Raw genomic sequence first — 21,683 nt, 5'->3', positions numbered from 1 at the left:
GGTCGAGTGGGCAAAATGAGCCCAGTGTCCCAGCAAAACTCAGGTAAAGACAGGGGTTTCTGGCCAGAAAAACGACACCCCAAAGATCCTGTAACAATGGTTATTTTTCTGGCAGTGTTTTCTTGTTTTCTTTGGGGAAAAAGCAAAGCTTGCTTGTTTAGGGGTAAAAACTTGAATGTCCAAGACAAATACTGTCATGTTGAAATAAGGTAAATCAAATAGGTAACAGTTTTCCCAATGGGGCCTAGAGTGTAGGATAAAGTGATCTTTTGTAAAAAGAGAACATTATTTTGATGCAACAGCTTTTAAGATTTTTTTCACATAATACTTCTAAAATGTATTTCTTTGCCGAAATAATAATTTTTAGAGTTCTTCGAAGCAGTTTAGAGGAAGGTGTTACATATGATTCTGTTCACGAGTTATAGGTAAAAGTTTGCTTATAACATGGATCCATTTTCCCCAGGTTCTTTAGTTAACAAAGAATGCTTTTAAAAATATTATTAGGCCAGGTGCGGTGGCTCATGGCTGTAATCCCAGCACTTCGGGAGGCCGAAGTGGGCGGATCACTTGAGGTCAGGATTTCGAGACCAGCCTGGCCAACATGGTGAAACCCCATCTCTCCTAAAAATACAAAAATTAGCTGGGTGTGGTTGCCCACACCTGTAATCCCAGCTACTCAGGAGGCTGAGACAGAGGAATCACTTGAACCTGGGAGACGGAGGTTGCAGTGAGCCGAGATGATGCCATTGCACTCCAGCCTGGTGACAGAGCAAGACTCCATCTCAAAAACAAAAATGTTGTTGGATTTTTTTTTGAAGCATTAGACAAATGGGTAGTTAATTCAGAAAGGAGTTTACTTGCTAGTTGCATATACATGTGGAATACTTGACATTTTCAAAACACCCACTATTTTTTTTGATTTTCATCACATCTTGGAAGTACCACAGCTAGTATTTTTCCTATTTTGAATGTATAGATATAGATATTGAGGGCAAAATGAATTTCTTAATGTCATACAGCCTTGTTAAGTAGGAATTTAGATTTAAATAATGCTAAATTAGATTGAGAGTCAAAGTTGAGATTTAAACAAGACACTTTCCTTGGAAAACAATGCATTCTGTATCTACTATGTTCCACGCACTGTGGTCAGCACTGGAGATACACAGATAAGACACAAATATTGCCCTCCAGGGGCTTGAAGGTAGTGACAGAGACTACCCAGTGAGGGAAGTGAATGTAGTGGTGCCCCACGGAAGGGCGATGTAGTCAGATATTTTTGAAGGAATGACTAGGAGAAGTTAGCCAGCTTAGTGGGTGTGGATGGAGATGGTCAGGTAGAAAGAACAGTCAGGGAGGCCTTATGTCTTTTGGGGAGTGCTAGTATTCCCATTGTCAGTCCTGTTCTTTGCTGTGCAACCAGAGGTAGACAGTTGTGCCCTATATTGAGAAGTTTATGAAAAGGTTTCAAGGTGCCGAAAGAGAATTTAAGTAGGTGTAGAAGACCTTGGATTGATCATGGTTTGACTCATAGTTCTTGGGTTTATTCACTGTAGAATTATAGGCAGGTGACTATTTCTGAGCCCCAGTCACCTCATCTGTAAAATGGAAATAACATTCAATTTATAGGCAGAAGGACTAAGAAAAAGAAATGGGCTGGGTGTGGTGGCTCACACCTGTAATCCCAGCCCTTTGGGAGGCTGAGGCTTGAGCCCAGGAATTTAGGACCAGTCTGGGCGATATAGCAAGACCCCATCTCTACCAAAACAAACAAACAGACAAACAAACAAATTAGGCAGGCCTAGTGCTGCATACCTGTTGTCCCAGCTACTTGGGAGGTGGCTGAGGTGGGAGGCTCGAGCAGTTGAGCCTGGGAGGTGGAGGCCGCAGTGAGCTGCACTCCAGCCTGGAAGACAGAGCAAGACCTGTCTCAAAATGTACAAGAAAAAAAAAAAAAATTAAAAAAGGAAATGTAAATAAAAACACCTAGCGTGCACCAAACCTGTAAGTACTCAGTAATGGAAGATGAATTAGGAGAAGTAAAGACAATTCTTTACATGTATATAAGCTTCTAAGTAGAACTGAAATATGAGTTGAATCTTCTTTGAAAGTAGTATCAAAACATTTGAACATTTCTGAAACAGCTTAGCTGAAGTGGTCTTATAATTTCATGTTTTAAAATTTAATATTTAGGAATCCTTCCATATGACATTTCTTAATATCCTTATTTGAAAGCAAGACTTTTTGTGTAAGATGTGATTGAGAGGCTGTGGGACTGCCACAAGTTAGTTCTTGTGTAGAATCAGTTTTGTTTGCATTCTCTTTTGTACCATGCTCATCCCCTAACACTCTGACCCAGAAATGAATTCTTAATTGGAAGACCTGGATCTATTGTTTGCTGATGGTCTAATCTTAGACAAATTAGTGGCCATTTAGGTGTTTCTTTAGTGTTAAAATGGGACCTAATTAACTTAGCTTTACAGAATAGAATGAAATCATGCATGGATGCACTTTTGTGAAACAGTGTCTTCGACTGGGCTACCGCAACAAAATACAGTTGACCCTTGAACAACACGGGTTTGACCTGCGTAGGTCCACTTATCCATGGATTTTCTCCCACTCCTGTGACACAGCAAGGCCAACCCTTTTCCCACTGTGGAGATGAGGATGAAAATCTTTATGATGATATACTTCCACTTAATGAATAGATACATTTTTTCTTCTTGATGATTTTGTTAATATTTTTTCTCCAGCTTATTTTAAGACTACAGTATAAATGATACATATAATATACAAAATAGGTGTTAATTGACGGTTTATGTTACCAGTGAGACTTCTGGTCAACAGTAGTCTGGTAGTTAAATTTGGGGGGGATGTGAAAAGTAATACACAGATTTTTGACTGTGTTTGGGTGTTGGCTCCCCTAACTCTCCGGTTTTTCAAGGGTCAGCTGTACTATGAACTGGGTGGCTTAAACAAAGAAATTTGTTTCTCCTGGTTCTGGAGGCTAGGAAGTCGAAGACAAAGGTGCTTCCTATTTGGTTCCGGGTGAGGGCCCTCTTCCTGGCTTGTAAATGGCTGCCTTCTCACTGCAGTCCTTACATGGCCTTTTTTTCTGAGCCCTGTGGGAGGAGTGAGAACCTGAGTGTTCTAGTGTTTCTTCATCTAAGAACACTAATCCTGTAGGATCAGGGCTCTACCCTCATGACTTCATGTAGGCTTAATTACTTCCTTATTCCTAGTATGGCAGTACTAGGGGTTTAGGGCTTCAACATAGGAATTTTAGAGGAACACAGTCTATATTCTACTCAGTATATAACATATAAAAAAGTTGGAAGTGTTCTCTTTTGATGGTTTTATGATTTGGTATTTTGTAAAAGTGAGTTAATAGAGAAATGTATTTTACTACTCTACAGAGCTGAAGATGTGTATGTGTCATTTGTGTCCATGCTTTCTAACTAATATTTATAATTAGCTACAGAAGTGGTTTACAACCAAGTTAGCATAGAAATCAGAATATTTCTGTGCTTAAGGTAATTGTAAATTTCATTAGCCATTCTAATAATACATGAAGCCTATACCACTTAGTTGAATATCCTCTCAACTTATTCCAGCTTCAGATATATTTTGGTTTCTATATAGAATATCCATGTAATTCAGTAATAGTTTTAAAAAATCATGTTATTTATCTTTGAGTGCATCTTTTTTTTTTTTTTGAGACAAAGTTTTGCTCTGTCGCCCAGGCTGGAGTGCAGTGGTGTGATCTTGGCTCACTGCAACCTCCGCCTCCAGGTTCAAGTGATTCTCCTGCCTGAGCCTCCCAAGTGGCTGGGATTACAGGCACCTGCCACCCCACCTGGCTAATTTTCGTAGTTTTAGTAGAGACGGAGTATCACCGTGTTGGCCAGGCTGGTCTTGAATTCCTGACCTCAAGTGATCCACCCACCTTGGCCTCACAAAATGCTGGGATTACAGGTGTGAGCCACCACGCCCGGCCTGAGTGCACCTTTTATTTAGTAAAAGAAAAGCCTTTTAATTAGTATGTTGAGGTTACACAGCTTTTAAAGATGGCTAAACCTGTTTTACATAGATTTTGGAACAAAGGTAGAAGTCTTACCTTCAGAGTGTACGTGTCTTCCTCTTTTTTTTTTTTTTTTTGGTGAATCTCTATGAATTTTTGAATTCCTTCTATTTGTATTTCAGATTGTGGTGGAAGGTCTTTCCCAGGTTTCCCAGATTGATCACACTTCTGTTCTTTCTCACAGGCCAGCCCTCCAGATCTCTATATTGAAAGATTTAATATAGCTCTTGGACAATATATGGGAGCATTGCAGAGCATTGTGCCTCTTTTCATATATATGGTAAGTTAGAACTCCTTCCTCCTTCCCAAATACCTGGGTGTATTGGTCAGAGCACAAATAGATGCAAAGAGTTAAGCATGTTCTGTTTTTCTTTTAGTACATTTGTGTTAGAAATGGAAATTTAATTATTTCAGTAATGTTTGATAGTTGTTGACATAGAAGAACTTTTTTTTCTGCTTTGAAATTCCGTAAGTAACAATTGCTGAATAGACAAGTAGGCATTAAGATAAGCAGTCACCCACATGAGTACTTATTTTATTTCTGCTATGTGGAAGGCACTGTGTTTGGTTCCAGAAATATAAAGATATGTAAGATTTCTTGTCCTCAGAAAGTAAAATGCCAAGTAAGTTCTTCCATAAAAAATAGAACAGTAAAACATTGCTGCCATTCTGATGATCTGTTTTATTTGGAGAGTTATGCTATGAGTATAAGCTGTAGACTGTGACTTTGTTGATCAGCTTCCTCCCTGTTTTAAATATCCAGTCATAGAGTCTTAATGTTAGTGCTCCTGTTGAATGGAGGAGCCCTTAGAAACCATGATCCCCATTCTTTGTTAGACTAGGGAATGAGATGTTCAGGTTGATCCTACTTTTTGTAGCATGTAGGTTGCTGTATGTGGATGGCAATCTTACGAATGACTTACTCTCCATAAAATGCACTTAACAAAAACAAAAGTACCCCTACCTCTAATTTAGAAGGCACTTCCCAAAAGACGATGTAGTACTTCATGATTTTCATTTACACTTATTTCTTGGTTACTGACAACAATTTTAATAGTACTAGTTTTTATCAAACATTTGTCAAACAGATGTCAACATTTGTCAAAATTAATGTCTTTGTTAGAAGTCTGTCTATATGAACGATTTTGGAATTTAACATTATTGTACCTGAGACAAAGTTAAAAAGAGGTGGACTAATTGGAGTTTCTAAGTTTCATACTATTTATTTTTAATGGTTTCTAGTTACTTACAAAGAGTAGAAAGGGTACATATCTTTATATTTCTGGAACCAAACACAGTGCCTTCCACATAGCAGAAATAAAATAAGTACTCATGTGGGTGACTGCTTATCTTAATGCCTACTTGTCTATTCAGCAATTGTTACGGAATTTCAAAGCAGAAAAAAAAGTTCTTCTATGTCAACAACTATCAAACATTACTGAAATAATTAAACCAAAGAAACTGGTTTTTGCCTTTTACCAAGAAAGAAATGTATAAAAGGCTTTTCTTTTGGTTTAAGTGCCAGAACTCCTTTATGAATCATGAAACTAAGGAAAAATATTATTGATGACACTAGGAATAAGTGCCTCTAGGTTAGCAGAATTAACTTATTGGGAAGAGTGTAAGCCTGGGAGGTAGCTACATTGTATCGTTTTGGTGAAATCCTATCATGGGCTATTCATCAGGAGTCTGTGTTAGGTAAATGTCCTGTACTGACAGAGCAAACATTTTATTTCCGTGCCAGCCGACTCCTTTTTCTTGCAGTTTTAAAGTTTTCAGTGGAGACCAGGTATGGAAGCGGAGCTGAAAGACTATTTGTGGATAAAGGAGTTAAGGGTGGGTGAATAGATTTCTTGACTTGCATGTCTGCCATTTTAATGACATTTACCAGTAAGCATGTTGGCTAGGTGGCATTAGTAATAAAAACAAAAGTCTAATTTATAATTTTGAATCAAAAGGTAAATAGCTAGTTTATTAAAAGAATAGGTTAAAAAAGGTGATTTACGCTTTTCTGTATTGTCATTGTTGCTTTCTTAAACTTTATGGTGGGATCCTGGGGTTTAAGAAGTCTTGTGTCAATTAAGAGTAAATGAACTTCAAACTTACTCTTTCAGCTAGCAGAATTCAAATAAGGGATCCTAGATTGTAAAGTTTAACTACAACTTTTCTTATAGATTAAGAACCTGAATTTGCTTTGTAGTTACTTTTGAAAATTTATTTAAATTGTTTTTATTGTCCAGAAGATAGAAATTATTTGAACTTTGGTACTGCTTTGTTAGAAAAGTATATTAAAGAAAATAGTTTGAAATGTTAACCTACTAGTGCCATAATAAGCAAAGTTTCTTTTGCTGACACAGAAACAAATTTTTTAAAACATTTGTCAAAATTAATGTCTTTGTTAGAAGTCTGTCTATATGAATATCAAGAAATTGTCATTACACTAGAAGATTAATTGTAACTAAGGTCTTGTTGAAAGGCACAGAGATCAAATAAAGACATTTATTTTTGCTTACGATTTTGGAATTTAACATTATTGTACCTGAGACAAAGTTAAAAAGAGGTGGACTAATTGGAGTTTCTAAGTTTCATACTATTTATTTTTAATGGTTTCTAGTTACTTACAAAGAGTAGAAAGGGTACATTAAAATGCTGTGCATTCAGATCTTAAATGTCAATAGGACAATATACCAGGAGAGAAAAGCATTATGAACATGTTACAGTGCTGCAGAGATTTTGTTTATGGCCAGTCTTGGGGGCCAGTTTATGGCCAGATTTTGGGGGGCTTGCTCCCAACAGATTGTCATTGGTGGCAGGGATAGACAGATCAAGGGAACAGAGCCCAGAAATAAGCTGAAGTAAATGTAGAAGTTTAATAAGAAAGGTGACATTTCAGATCAGTAAGGAAGGAGTAGATTTTTCCATACCTAATGTTAGGAATTTTTTTTTTTTTCCTATAGAGATGGGATCTTAGTATGTTATCCAGGCTGGTCTCTAACATCCGTCCACCTATAAGAATTCCACATATAAGAATTACACAGGTTTTAAAAACAGCAGAACATTGAGGAACATTCGTATTGTCATCAGTAGGGACTATTATTTAAATAATTTATGGAAGACAGAAAAATATGCAATTATAAGTAACACAACTCTGTTTTTTTTAAGAGAAAATCTTCCAATATATAACATTAAATGAAAATGAAAAGCAAGATACAATGCAGTGTTTAATATTTTCTCACTAGTATTTTTTTTTTTAGGGGGAAAAAAGCATATCCACATATATGCAAGGAACATCCTAGAAAGAATATACAGAAGTTTTCCCAGTGTAGAATGAATGGGACCTTTTGGGAATGGGTCAGAAGGTCTGCATTGAGAGACTTTTTATTGCATACTGTTTTGCATGCTTTCTATTTTTTAACCATGTGCATCTTATTTTTATATATTTTTTAAAAGACGGAAAAAACTTGTGTAAGAATTAAATGGCTAGACGTAGTGGCTCACATCTGTGATCCCAGCTACTCAGGTGGCTTAAGTGGGAGGCCAGGCATTTGACACCAGCCTGGGCAATAGAGTGAAACCCTATCTCCAAAAAAAAATCTTTTTAAATTGAGAGAATCAGTGAGCAACTTAACATTCCTCTATGTGTTTTCTACTCTTCTGCATTAACACTTAAATATGAAAAACTTTTTTTGCTGGGCGTGGTAGCTCATGCCTGGAATCCCAGCACTTTGGGAAGCAGAGGTGGGCGGATCACCTGAGGTCAGGAGTTTGAGACCAGCCTGACCAATATGATTGCATTCCAGCTTGGGCAACAAGAGCAAAACTCTGTCTCAATAAAAAACAAAAAACAAACAAACAAACAAAAAAACACAACTTTTTTTGGACTTGCCAGTAATTCTAGTCAAGATTTCAGCTGCAAGAAACAGAAAACATGATTCAAAGTGATTTAAATAATGAAGAGTATTATCTCTTGTAATAAAACTCCAGAAATAAGGCTGTGTCCAAGGTTGGTTGAATCTGTGGTTCAACAGTATTACTAAGGACTTGGTTTTTGGTCTCTCTGCTGTCCATAACATCTGTTTTATCCTCTTCCCTGTCATGGGTGTCTGTGTGAAGAGACCACCAAAAGGCTTTTGTGTGAGCAATAAAGCTTTTTAATCACCTGGGTGCAGGTGGGCTGAGTCAGCAAAGGGAGATAGGGGTGGGGCAGTTTTATAGGATTTGTGTAGGTAGTGGAAAATTACAGTCAAAGAGGTTGTTTTCTGGTGGGCAGGGGTCACAAGGTGCTCAGGCTAGGAGCTGGGAGGGAGCTTCTGAGACTCATTGTCCAGGAGAAGGAATTTCACAAGATAATGTCCTCAGTTAAGGCAGGAACCGGCCATTTTCACTTCTTCTGTGATTCTTCAGTTGCTTCAGGCCATCTGGATGTATAGGTGCAGGCTTGGGCTCAGAGGCCTGACATTCCCCTCATGGTTATAAGACGACTGCAAGAGATTTTTCCCTCATGCCAAGGTTTCTCTAAGGCTGCTTGGGCTGTCTTGAGTGTCTACCTCTGAATCAAAGGTAGTCCCCAGGGAATAACAGAAGCTGACTGACTTTCATCAGTGAAATTGAGTGTGTGCTGGGGAGTCAACCAGTGCATGTCCACAGCCTGCTTTCAACCCAGATCATTGATAAATGGGGTACTTTTTATTAGTGTTTCTCCATGTTGTCTTTTGATGATGCATTTTTAAAGGGTGTTCCACACAGTGTGGTTCTACAATGTTTGTGCATCCCTGTCTAGTTAATGTTGGATATCTCCCAGTGTTCTTTGAGATGTATGATTCAAAACTTTTTTTCATGTTTTCAACCCATGCCAGAAAGACAAGTAACTAACAGCTGCAGGGCTTTTGTTGTTGGATGTTGAGTTTTTCTGTTTTAATTGATGCCTTTATGCATTGTGTTCTAAAATATTTAGAGCTCGAGTTCATTAGACTAACCATTTCCCCAATTAATATACAAAAAAGATTTCATTTTATTTTTCAGAATAAGTTTTACATCGAAACCAAGCTTAACAGAGACTTAAAAGATGACCTTATAAAGCTGTTTACGGAACATGTTGCAGAAAAGCACATTTACAGCCTAATGCGTAAGTAATTCAGCTTATAGGGGTGAGATAACACTAGCAATGATCTTTCCTTTTTCTTTTTGGTCTGAGAGCACTGTCATGTCATAAATCCCAATGTTAACATCTTCTGAACCAGATAGGAAGTGTTGAAGCCCACCTGAGACGCTGCGGAATTAAAAATGGGACTTGAAGGTCACCTGGTGAGCTGTGAGCACCTTTACCAGGTCATTGGACAGTGCCCTTGTGTCTGCCCTGATAACTTGTTGCCCGCCCCTTTTTTTCCCTGACAGTGGGGGAAGTATTATTAGGAAGTTCACTTCTAACTTTACTACCCGTAACTCTATAAGGAATACAGTGTTGTTTCTCTGAAATGGTAGTACAGAATCCTCTGATTTTTACTCTTTAGTGCAGAAACCCTTCTCTAGTCTGGTTCTGTCATTCTCTATTTTAGGCAAACTTCTTTGCCTCTTGTGGCCCTGAGTTTTCTCTCCTGTGAATTAGGATTTGTAAAATATTTCATGTGCTTGTGTAGATTATTAAGAATATTAAGCTCAGTTAGTTTCTCCTCTCCCCATTCTTGAGTCCTGTTTCCCTCACAGTGGGTAGCATCTCATCCTGCCTTTCCTGAAAGAATATACTTCTCCAGGTGGAGTTAGGAAGTCCCTGTAACCTAATGTCTCAGCATCCTTTTAAAGCTCATATCTTATGTGACACATCAAGTCATTTTTTCGAATATGGCACATATTTGGGTTGGCAGGATGTATTTTTGCTTTCCTGTGAACCATAATTAGTGTCTACCACAATGAACTTTTACTAGAATTTACAAAATAATTGTTCCAAGCTTGACCATAAACTTTTTTTTCCCCCGTTTTTAATGTTAAGTGAAAGAATTACCGAGCATGGGGCTAGTTTAGAAAGGTAGGGTTTTTTCAAAGAATAGTGTAGTTGAAGATAGTATACATTTCACTATGTTCCCAAGAGATTCCAGAATCAGAAAAGAGGCCGAGAGTCTTGGGAATATGACATGCATTTTTTTTTTTGTAAGGCTGGGAGATGTTTATAAACATCTTTAAACATTGTCTCATGAGGTATTCCAGGTATTATAACCACTTAAGTATTTCCTGATACTGACATTGTCTTTTTGCTTTCATGATAAGATAGAGCATTTTGAAATCTTGTTAAAATTCTGTAGANGTGAGTAAGATTTTGGCAGGAGCAATTAAACTCAGTGAAAGGTTGATGTGAATGCCTCCTTAAGTCATTCCATTTCCAATTTCCAGTGGCTAACATAGTCACAGAGGAAAGATGACCACAGAGCCAGTGTAGTCAGAAAACAACTTTAGACTGCTGAATAGTGGCATTGTCTGCTATTCTTTATTTAATAAGAGGTGTTAAGCTAAATTTGGCCTGAGGGTGCCTCCATACTTTGAGTCTGTTATAACAAACTGCAACCTTAGTATAGAAACTGAAAGCCTCATATAGGTATATACTTTTCTTAATGGGTAGCTAAGTCACAGCCAATCACAGCAGCCAAACTTGAGTCACAGGCTGCCAGCTGATCCGACCATATTCAAATAAGGTAAACAAACCTGTGAGGGATCAAGCTGCTCCTCTATGTCACTTCATTTTTTTTTTTTTTTTTTTTTTTGTTTTGTTTTGAGACGGAGTCTTGCTCTGCCTCCCAGGCTGGAGTGCAGTGGCCGGCTCTCAGCTCACTGCAAGCTCTGCCTCCCGGGTTGACGCCATTCTCCTGCCTCAGCCTCCCGAGTAGCTGGGACTACAGGCGCCCGACTCGTCGCCCGGCTGGTTTTTTGTATTTTTTAGTAGAGATGGGGTTTCACCGTGTTAGCCAGGATGGTCTCGATCTCCTGACCTCGTGATCCGCCCGTCTCGGCCTCCCAAAGTGCTGGGATTACAGGCTTGAGCCACCGCGCCCGGCCTCATCAAAGGTTTTTAAACACACACAGGCACTGCTTGTATTTGGTGGGACCTATACTTTAAAAATATTTCTCCTAACCCTATAGGATAGGTGTAATCATTACTCTCATTTTAGAAATGGAGAAACAGAAACAGAGGTTAAAGTTTCGAACAAACAGAAAAGCACAGCTATTAATGTCGTTTCCACTTACACATTTTTATATTACCCCTTTACTGCAGCAGAACAAATAACTACATTCAATTTCTGTAATTTTTCTACAATCTGATCAATAATTTCCTTCCCGTGGCTTCAGATAGATCTGGAAAGCTAGTGTTCACATTTATTATTGTTGTGTAACAAATCATCCAAAAACACAGTGGCTTGAAACACCAACAGTCTTTTATTTTGCTCTGCAATTTGGGAGGGCTTGGTGGGGTAGCTTATGTCTGCTCTGCTCAGCATTGTCTGTTGTGGCTTAACTGGGTGCTGGGGCTTTCAGTGTGACTCATTCACATGGCTGGTAAGTTGGTGCTAGCTCTTGGTTCCTGTTTCCTTCATGAGTGAGTATCTCAAGATACAGGAAATGGAAACTGCTGGTTTCTTAGGTCCTGGGCTCAGAAGCTGGCACAGTGCCACTTTTGCTGTATTCTGCTGGGCAAGTGGTCACAGAGCCGAAATTCCAGGAGAGAGGAATGTATCCCACCTCTTGATAAAAGGCATGTCAGAAGAATTTGGGAGCCATGTCTTAAAACCAATACAAAAACGTAAAACGAATACTGACTGTTAATAATCAGTTATTGAATGCCCATATCATTCATTATTGGTATGTTTCATGAATGAAAACAGTAACTTCTTACTGGGGATAAAACTAGTTTTCTACCGGCTCCATGGTATAATCATTTTTATACATATTTGCTTGTAAAATAAAGTGGCTTCTATTTTTGGCTGATAGTAAAATTGTTTTCCTTTGAAATTATTCGAATTAAACTCTGAAAGCTGCAGAACTACTAGGATCTATTGTTAATCAAGGTTATTTACATAGTGTGTTAGTGATTCTGAGCAAATGTAACAATAAATGTGTAGCATGGGGTTAATGGTAGAAATTTCGTGGGAAAATATAGTATGTTGACTTTTACAGCAGAAGATTTCTAGTTCAGTTTGCATAGTGTTCTAAATAGTTACGTTTTAGTTAATTTTCTTAGTAGGCAATTCTGCCTTTTAGTTCAAACCATTGTAGTTTGAAATTTTTTTGAAGCCAAGAGTATTTTCAGTTTTGATTTTAAGAATTGCTTTTCAAATTAATAAAGGAGAGAATCTCCTGAGCAAGTGTGTAGCACTGAGGAATACTTGAAAGAGCAGAGGAGCTTCGTTCTGGTCCCAATTCAGGTATCAAAAGATGTGTGACTTTCTCAGCGAGGCACTTAACCTGTCTAGACTTTCAGATTAGAACTTACCTATTCTTGTGTTTAAACTATGTGGCTTATTGATACGTGTGATGATTGTTGCATATAAGCAGGCATTTCGGTGTTGATATGGTGAGGTACAGAATTTAGAGTGAAACACAAGTTCTAGAACCTCTTTTGCCTCTAGCTAACTCTGTGACTTTAGATGAACTATTCAGTGAGGGGTTTTTGTTTTGGCCTTAGTTTTCTTACCTGTCAAAATAAAAGGTAGATGATCGAACTTGTGAGAATTAAATATATTTAAAGTACCTAGCACTTGCTAAATACTCAGTACTCTTTCCTCTCTCAAGTTACCACCCCCAAACTCCCATTTCTTTTTCCTTAAAAGGGGAGATTAACTAGAAAATCTTTTAAACACTTTTCCTAAAAAGAGTTTAAGTGGAGATTTGAGTGAAATATTACACCTTCTCAACTCTAATAATCTTTTGTTATTAAATGTAATCATTTTAAAATTTATTTCAAATTTATGTACATTTTGTGTATCTTTGTATTTATCATGTCTTCATAGCTATCAAATTTGACATAGGTGATTACCGTTATGGTAAGAATGGTTTGCAAATGTATATACTTGACCACATAATCAATATGTTGTTGAATATGAAGAGTTAGTAGGATCATGCCTAATTGGAGGCCAAAATGGTGAAAAGGTTAGGAAGATGGATTAATAAAAAGAGAGAGCACTTGGATTTTGGATACATGTTGAAATTAGAATCTTATGAGTAGAAAAATTCTGAAAACCTAACACTTAGAATTTAAATTCTTAAACATTGCGTTTTAAAGCAACATGACTTTCTGAAATGCTTAGCATTTGCCTACGCCAAGCTTGTCCAGCGCGTGGCCTGCGGGCCCTACGCGGCCCAGTAAGGCTTTGAATGCTGCCCAACACAAATTTGTAAACCTTTTTTTTTTTGAGATGACATCTTGCTCTATCACCCAGGACGGAGTGCAGTGGCGTGATCTCGGCTCACTGCAGGCCCCGCCTCCCGGGTTCAAGCAGTTCTCTGCCTCAGCCTCCTGAGTAGCTGGGATACAGGCGTCCACTGCCATGCCTGGCTAATTTTTTTGTATTTTTAGTAGAGATGGGGTTTCGCCAGCCTGGTCTATGAACTCCTGACCTCGTGATCCACCCTCCTCAGCCTCCCAAAGTGTAAGGGATTACAGGTGTGAGCCACCATACCCAGCCCGTAAATTTTCTTAAAATGAGTTTTTTTGCAATTTTTTTTAAAGCTCATCAGCTGTTTTTAGTGTATTTTATGTGTGGCCCAAGACAGTTCTTCCATTGTGGGCCAGGGGAGCCAAAAGATTGGACACCCCTGGTGGTCTATGCCATTCAAACTTGTAACTGTCTACTGATGATAAAATCGGAAGGATAAACTTAACAGTCCATCTCTGATGGCCTTCATCATATATATTCAAACGTAACTCAAATTGTATGTTTGAGACTATAAAATCCTCATTGGCCTAGTAAGATGACATTTCTCCTTTTAGAAAGGCATGAACAGAACAAAATCAGTTTATATGTGATGTTACAAGCCTGGCTTAGGGTAAAATCATCCCAAGTTTGTTGTTGTTATTAGCAAATGTAGGTCTTTGAGATAAATTAAAAATGAATCATTTTAGGTCAGTAGTATCTATTGTGTTCACTAATCAATGGAATTTGTATTTGTTAGTGATCTAATCTAGAGGAATTGTTGTATTTGTTAGTGATCTAATCTAGAGGAATTATTCCTCCTCGTTAAAAACTTTTTAAAAATGTTTGTGTGGCAGTAGATAACCTAAAAGAAAACTGTCTCTGTTGTCATGTTCAGAGTCAGGGTCACCAAAGACATGAAAATGAGAAAGATGAGCCATCATCATCCCTTGCCCTTAGCTCTTGTAAGAAAATAGTAGATGTAGCATTTGGGGAAATGAATTTCTGTCTCTGATCACAGTTACCAAATAATTACTAATGGTGATTTGGGGGAAGGAGAAATGATTGAGGGAGGTTATTGTATGATACTTTATTTTCCAAAAGTAATGGAAGCATTTTCAACTCAGCTCAGTTATAATGTATCATTCATGATAGGTTATACTAGTGCTTTTAGAAAGCTTTTACTTTTCAGAACCTCCATGAATTGATTCATTTCCATTAGTGTGTCAGCAGACCTTCACGTATTTTAGCTACTGCACTGGATTGAAAAAATCCTTAGTATATAAACGTTTGATTGGTTTATTTACTGTTCGTTTCTTACAATTGTTTATGTTTTGGGAGTCTTTGGGAGAACAGTAATAGAAAAATCTTGACAATCAATACGTGTTACATTCTTTTTAACCTGTTTTCTCTTATTTCAGCTTTACTTTTAGAAGCCCAGTCAACACCATTTCAGGTCACACCTTCAACTATGGCAAATATTGTGAAAGGCCTGTATACCCTCAGACCAGGTAAACATTTCTCATTTCTGTTGTAGTTATAGCCTTTTCCAAGACGGCAGTGGTTCTGTATGTGTTTTGTGAGGCCTAATGGTACTTGCATTTGCTGGAGCAAAAAAATTGAATAGATATTCATCATTGTAAAATGTAAACTCAGAGCTCAGTTGGAATGTTCTCTGCTAGTGGAAACCAACTAGTTTGTTTTTTTGCAGAACCTGTTAGGGAAATACAAGAAATAAATTGTAGAATACAATTTATTTTATGGATAAAATTGAATCTCATATTTGGTCTTAATTTCTCCTTTACTTCCTACCTCACGCTGCACATACTCACAGACATCCACATTCACAAGTCCATCTTCTTTGGCCTGTTAAGTAACTTGCAAAGAATCTGTAAGTGTTGGTAAAGTTACAGTCATTTTGTAAAGATGTTCTGGGGAGAGAAATAGAAATAATCACAAGAACTAAAGGAAATACCAAAGATAACTATAATCAAAAGCATGGTTTTTAAATTATCTTAATGTGTCTGTCTTAGAATAAAACACTATAAATTTAAAGGAATCCCAAGGAGCTTTTGTATATATCTTTCTATAAGCGAGAACCTCAAACTTGTCATAGTTGTCTAGCAACTTATAAATGTCCATGGGAGAGAGATTACAGAAGTTATCAAGATAGAACATTGTTCTACAATCTATAAACACAAGGGATGGTTTTTAGACAGTAATTACCTTTTTGTGAAATTCTTTTGAGGATTAAATGAAATAAAACATGATATAAAGAGCTTAACGCACAGTACCTGATAACGTAATAAGCATGCAAACATTCACTGCTGTTATTACTATCCATTTGAGTTTAATGGTTATTTTAGTTAATTGATGGCTTGTTTGCTTCATTAATTTAAACGACCTGTCAGAATTTAGCAAGCTAAAATGGAAACCAAGTGAAAACTGGTACTGGTAGACTGATTTTAGAAATACCTTCTTAGGCCGAGTGCGGTGGCTCACACCTGTAATCCCAGCACTTTGGGGGACTGAGGCGGGCAGAACACGAGGTCAGGAGATCCAGACCATCCTGGCTAACATAGTGAAACCCTGTCTCTACTAAAAATACAAAAAACTTAGCCTGGCATAGTAGTGGGCGTGTTTAGTCCCAGCTACTTGGAAGGCAGGAAAATGGTGTGAACCCAGGAGGTGAAGCTTGCAGTGAGCCGATCGCACCACTGCACTCCAGACTGGGCAATAGAGCGAGTCCCTGTCTTTTTTTAAAAAAAAAAAAAAAAAAAAAAAACCTTCTTAGGCTACTTTAAATGATTAATGACTTCTAGAGTATTCAAATTTATTGTTAAATTTGGATCTAGGTTTTGAGCTCTACTCTGATTTTTGACAGAAATTACTTGTATAAAGTAGTAAAGATATTTTATTGCATGTGTCCAATAAACTGATATTTTTCTGTATCTAGTTTCTCAGAATTTTACAGCAGTGTGATGAAGATGGCTCCTGAAATAGTGTGTGTGTGTACTAGGTTATGAATGATTTTTTTTCTTTTGAAAGCATCTAAGTGCAGTATGACAAATTCTGCCTCCCAAGTAGGCAGCTTTATAAGCTCTGGCTTTTATAAGTAACAAAATTGCAAAATAAAGTTAATCACTAAAGGTAGAAAAGTATTGTGGGTACATGTTTATCTAAATGCTATTTTATCCAGGTTCAAACTCTTGTAATAGGGTTTATACTACTTGTAAGGAGAATTCTATATTTGAGAATTGTCCTTTTGAAAAGGTGAATTTTATCACATACTAACCTTTTGCTGCCCTGCACATTTTCTGAGATACTTGAAAACATATTTTGACATTTACATGTTTTGCCAGTACCCATTATGTTGCTGCTTTATTAAAGCCATTTTATTCACCTGACAGATTAAGATTAGAATATTTTAAAAGTTGACTTTTGAAAGGAAAAGTTTATTCCACTGCAGTAGTTCTTAAGTGCTGGTCTTTGTATGACTGCATCTGAGTCTCTTATGAAGGCTTTTTAAAGTCTAGATTCCTGGGCTGTAATCCTTGGAGATTCTGATGACTTACCATTTCTGGCATCCAGTCTTTAGAAATAGTTGCAACAATCCTATTCTGCCCTTTTTCAGTTAATACACACACTTTGTTTCTTCATCTTTATTTTGTAGCAGATGGGTTTGACTTTGCCAGCTCTGACTGATTAGTGGTTCCCCGTAGCACTGTATTGAGACTCTTAGTGAAGCCATATTTGCGCTGGACTGGAAGGAGGGAAACATTTTGCCATGAGTTTCTCCCAAGGGGTGACTGAATGAATTGGTCCTTGTATCATTTGCAGTGTTTATTTGCCAATTTTAATTAGCTATTCAACAAGACATTTTGTTAACTTCCACTTTTTTACTTAACACAGACCAAATGTTCCACAGCATCAAATGTGGCTTTTTCTAATTTATAATCATTTACTCAGATTATTGTTTTTAAAATGGGTTTACTGGATTCAAGATATTGATATTTTATAGTTTTGAGATGTATAGCCAAAATGTTTTCCAAGAGGAAAAATGTGAACAGGCTAGATTAAAACAATTCAAAATGAATAATAGCGTTAATTGAGGACCACCACCAAGGAAGGGAAATAATGGTTTCCCCATGCCCTTGATACAGGTGGGTGTTAATTCTCTTTAATGTTCACTGAATAAAAGGGAGAGAGCATGTTTATTTTAGCTTGAATTTTTTTTTTAATATTAACAGGGCTATTTATTCTGTTTATATTACTCTTACAGGTTCTTTCACTCATTTACCTGGTCTCACTGATTTGTACATATTCGTTATAATAAAGATACTAATTCATCTTTGTCATATCTGGTACAGGTGTTTTCCTGTAACTTCTTTGCCTTATTTTCTATAGTCTCCTGATCTTTTAAAAAATGATTTGATAACCACTTTTTTTTTTTCCACTGTTGTTTATATATATTTGCTGCAATTTAACGGGTCAAAAAATATTTTCAGAGTACTAACCAGTTACCTCCAGCCCACTTTAAACGTTCAGTCCCCCCTACCTTTTGAGCTGCCTCTTTTTTTAAATATGTCTACTTATTATTTGTACTGTTCTATTCTTGGCCTGTATATTATATATTGTTTTAATTAATGGCTAATAAGGCTGATATTTCCACCAAGCCCCCTCCCTCGAAGTCCCCTCCCACTCAGAATTGTGTGGTAATCACATTCATATTTTCTTCCATACTTAAGATTTGTTCAAAAATTCCCTAGGGGTTTTCACTAAATTCTGTTAAATCAGTAAAATATAGAAATGGCTTTCTTCATACTGTAAAATTCTTTTTTTTTTTTTTTTTGAGACGGAGTCTTGCTCTGTGGGCCAGGCTGGAGTACAGTGGTGCCACCTCCGCTCACTGCAAGCTCCGCCTCCCGGATTCACGCCATTCTTCTGCCTCAGCCTCCCGAGTAGCTGGGACTACAGGTGCCGCCCACCATGCCCGGCTAAGTTTTTGTACTTTTAGTAGAGACGGGGTTTCACCGTGTTAGCCAGGATAGTCTCAATCTCCTGACCTTGTGATCCGCTTGCCTTGGCCTCCCAAAGTGCTGGGATTATAGGCCTGAGCCACCGCGCCCAGCCTGTAAAATTCCTTTTAGAAGGGAAATTTTACTGTTATATGTTTTTTACCAGAATGGGATTGCACTAATTTTTTTCCCCTGCTTTAAATTTGGCTTACTGTGTATTTTAAAAGAAAACTTTACCTTTTCCATTTAATTTGATGTGTTTATATGCTTTCCTTAATGAATTGTTTCCTTTCCTCACAGAGTGGGTTCAGATGGCTCCAACTCTATTTTCTAAATTTATTCCAAACATTCTCCCTCCTGCGGTGGAATCTGAACTTTCTGAATATGCTGCTCAAGATCAGAAATTTCAAAGAGAACTTATACAGAATGGCTTTACAAGGCAAGTTGTTTTTTTTTCTGTAGTGGTCAAATATGTCCATTTCCCTAGGCCAGTTTGGCTTGACATGGGATAAATGGTAAGGTTCTGAGAATGGGAGGTAACTGGCCAAGAGTCTTGCTGCTGCAAGAAGACATTAATTAGCTCCTTGTCTGTAGAAATGTTGAAGCCGGGTTTTGATTTTGTGGAAGCTGCTCTTCATTACATACATTTTTTTTGTTTTGTTTTTGTGACGGAGTCTTGCTCTGTTGTCCAGGCTGGAGTGCAGTGGCACAATCTCGGCTTACCACAGCTCCACTCCTGGGTTCAAGCAGTTCTCCTGCCTCAGCCTCTCAAGTAGCTGGGATTACAGGCGTGCGCCACCACGCCTGGCTAATTGCTTTGTATTTTTAGTAGAGATGGGGTTTCACCATGTTGGCCAGGCTGGTTTCGAACTCCTGACCTCAAGTGATCTGCCCACCTAGGCCTCTCAAAGTGCTGGGATTTATAGGCATGAGCTGCCAGGCCCAGCCTATACCTTTTGAAGAAAGGATTTCTCACTGGGTGAGCAGTTAGGTGGGCAAGCTCCAGGAGCTCTTTTAACTTTGATTCTCTTGTATTAGTCCTGTGCATATGGAAAAACATTATAGAACTTTTATGATCTGTTATAATGTACTTTTATGGCTAACCTAGCAAAGAGGCTTTAAATTCTGTATTTCATACTTCCCCTTTTGCCCTAAATTCTAGTGGTTTCTTCTTAAAAAGTAGGGCATCTCTTTATTTGCCTGTCTTGGTTTTGATAATTTTCCTAAAGTTTTGCACTTCATTATTGTGGTCATATCCCAGAAAATCTTGCAGAGTGCATTTTCAACTAAAATACATTATTATAAAATTTTTGTGATTCCCTATGAGAAAACAACCTATATCAGCAAGTCATTGAAGGGCACAGTCATATCTTGCATTTTTATAATCCTTACTCTTAGCACTGCTATGTGTCTTCTCTCATCTGGTTTCCTGATAGGAAGAAAGTTGTGGAAAGGAACACGCTTGAGGTATCTTAGGCATAGTCATGTCTACAAATAGTAGGTTGAGTGTTGACTCACTTACCTGGCTAGAGCTGGGGCTGGGCATTTTTCAAAGGGTCTGAGGCCAAACTGAATTTCAGAAAAACAAGCCTTGACTAGGGTCACTGTTATGAAGTCTCAGATTAGGGACAAAAGCAGGTAATTTGTTGGTCCCTGGACTGGTATTTCCTTTTTCTGTCCTGGTGACATCTGTACTGGTGTGGTAGTGGGGGCAGTGAGTAATCCACTGATCATTTACCCCATCACTGACAGCTTAACACTGGAAGGGATCAGTGAAGTTGTGGAGATGGGCCTGGGAGACCTGGGGCTTTCTGTGGCTAGGGGAAGGAAGGGCCAGTGGGAAATGCTGGAATGTAAAGAGTTTTTCTCTTTAGTGTCAAGGGATTAGGTATTTCCTCACATTAATTGTAGTAAGTTCCAGCAGAGAGTGGTATTATTTTTATACACAGAATGAGGCCATTTGTAAAAAGTATACATTGAGAAGTTTTGCTCCCACCTGTCTCCCTATGCATCCCACCCCATCAAGTAACCATTTTTATGTTTGTGATTCCTTCATTTTTTAAAATATAAATACAAGCAAACACAATATATGCTCATATTTCTGTTTCTTACACATTCCATCATATGTATAGAGTGAAACTTAACCAGTCCCCAGTAGATGGCCACATGAGTTATTTCTAGTCTTTTGTTATAATGGACAGTGCTGCAGTGAATCACCTTGTATATGTATTATTTTGTACTTGTTACAGGTATATCTGGAGGGTGAATTCTCAGAATGGGATGGCTGGGTTAATGATAAATGCAGTTGTAATTTTGATTAATATTGCCAGATTGCCCTCCACAGGGGATTTATGCCATTTTGCATATCCACCAGCAAAGGTGGAAAGTCCCTATTCTTTATGGCCTTGTGTGTACAGTATGTTGTTACACGTTTGTATTTTTGCCAACCTAGTAGGTGAAAAATAATTACTCAGAAGTGGTTTAATTTGCATTTCTTATATGAGTAAGGTTGAGCATATTTTCATATGTTTTGCATTTGTTTTCTGCAAACTACCTGTTTAAAGTTCTTTGCTTGTTTTTCTCTTTCTTAGTCTTGATTTCTAGGAAATCTCTATAGTGAAGACATTGATTCTCTGTCCAAGAGATGACATATTTTTCTCGATTTGTTTTTGCTTATGGTGGTTTTGTTGTTTTGCTTTGCAGAAGTCATGCAGAAGTATCTGATTTTCAGGTTTTTTTGGCCATATCTGTATTTTGAATTATAGTTAATAGTTTTTCCTTAAATTTTTTTGAGTAGCTAGCCCTACAGGCACTCCACCCCCCTTGGCTAACTTTTAATTTTTTGTAGAGACAGGGTCTTCCTATGTTGCCCAGGCTGATCTTAAATTCCTGGGCTCAAGGGTTCCTCTCGCCTCAGCCTCCGAAAACACTGAGATTACAGGCATGAGCCACCATGCCTGGCCAATTTTTTTTTTTAGTTTGTTTTGAGGTGTAGTCTCACTCTTGCCCAGGCTGGAGTGCAGTGGCGTGATCTCGGCTCACTGCAACATCTGCTTCCTGGGTTCAAGTGATTCTCTTGCCTCAGCCTCCTGAGTAGCTGGGATTACAGGTTTGCACCACCACACCCAGCTTATTTTTGTATTTTTAGTAGAGACGGGGTTTCACCATATTGGCCAGGCTAGTCTCAAACTC

General features: G+C 37.9%; 1 protein-coding gene across 1 annotated transcript in view; it reads left to right on the top strand.

Moving 5' to 3' along the window:
• Window positions 1–21,683, top strand: part of CACUL1 (CDK2 associated cullin domain 1) — a 71,791-nt gene that overhangs the window by 43,131 nt on the left and 6,977 nt on the right. Inside the window, exons 4-7 of the mRNA XM_017849777.1 lie at window positions 4,263–4,358; window positions 9,101–9,203; window positions 14,895–14,984; window positions 18,792–18,930. Of these exons, the coding sequence (XP_017705266.1) occupies window positions 4,263–4,358; window positions 9,101–9,203; window positions 14,895–14,984; window positions 18,792–18,930 (428 nt within the window). The remainder of the gene's footprint in view (window positions 1–4,262; window positions 4,359–9,100; window positions 9,204–14,894; window positions 14,985–18,791; window positions 18,931–21,683) is intronic.

This window comes from Rhinopithecus bieti, unplaced genomic scaffold, assembly GCF_001698545.2.
Source record: "Rhinopithecus bieti isolate Rb0 unplaced genomic scaffold, ASM169854v2 scaffold_33066, whole genome shotgun sequence".
Lineage (NCBI taxonomy): Eukaryota > Metazoa > Chordata > Mammalia > Primates > Cercopithecidae > Rhinopithecus > Rhinopithecus bieti.
Note: the sequence above shows the minus strand (reverse complement) of the source record. Positions and strands in the feature narration are given on the sequence as shown.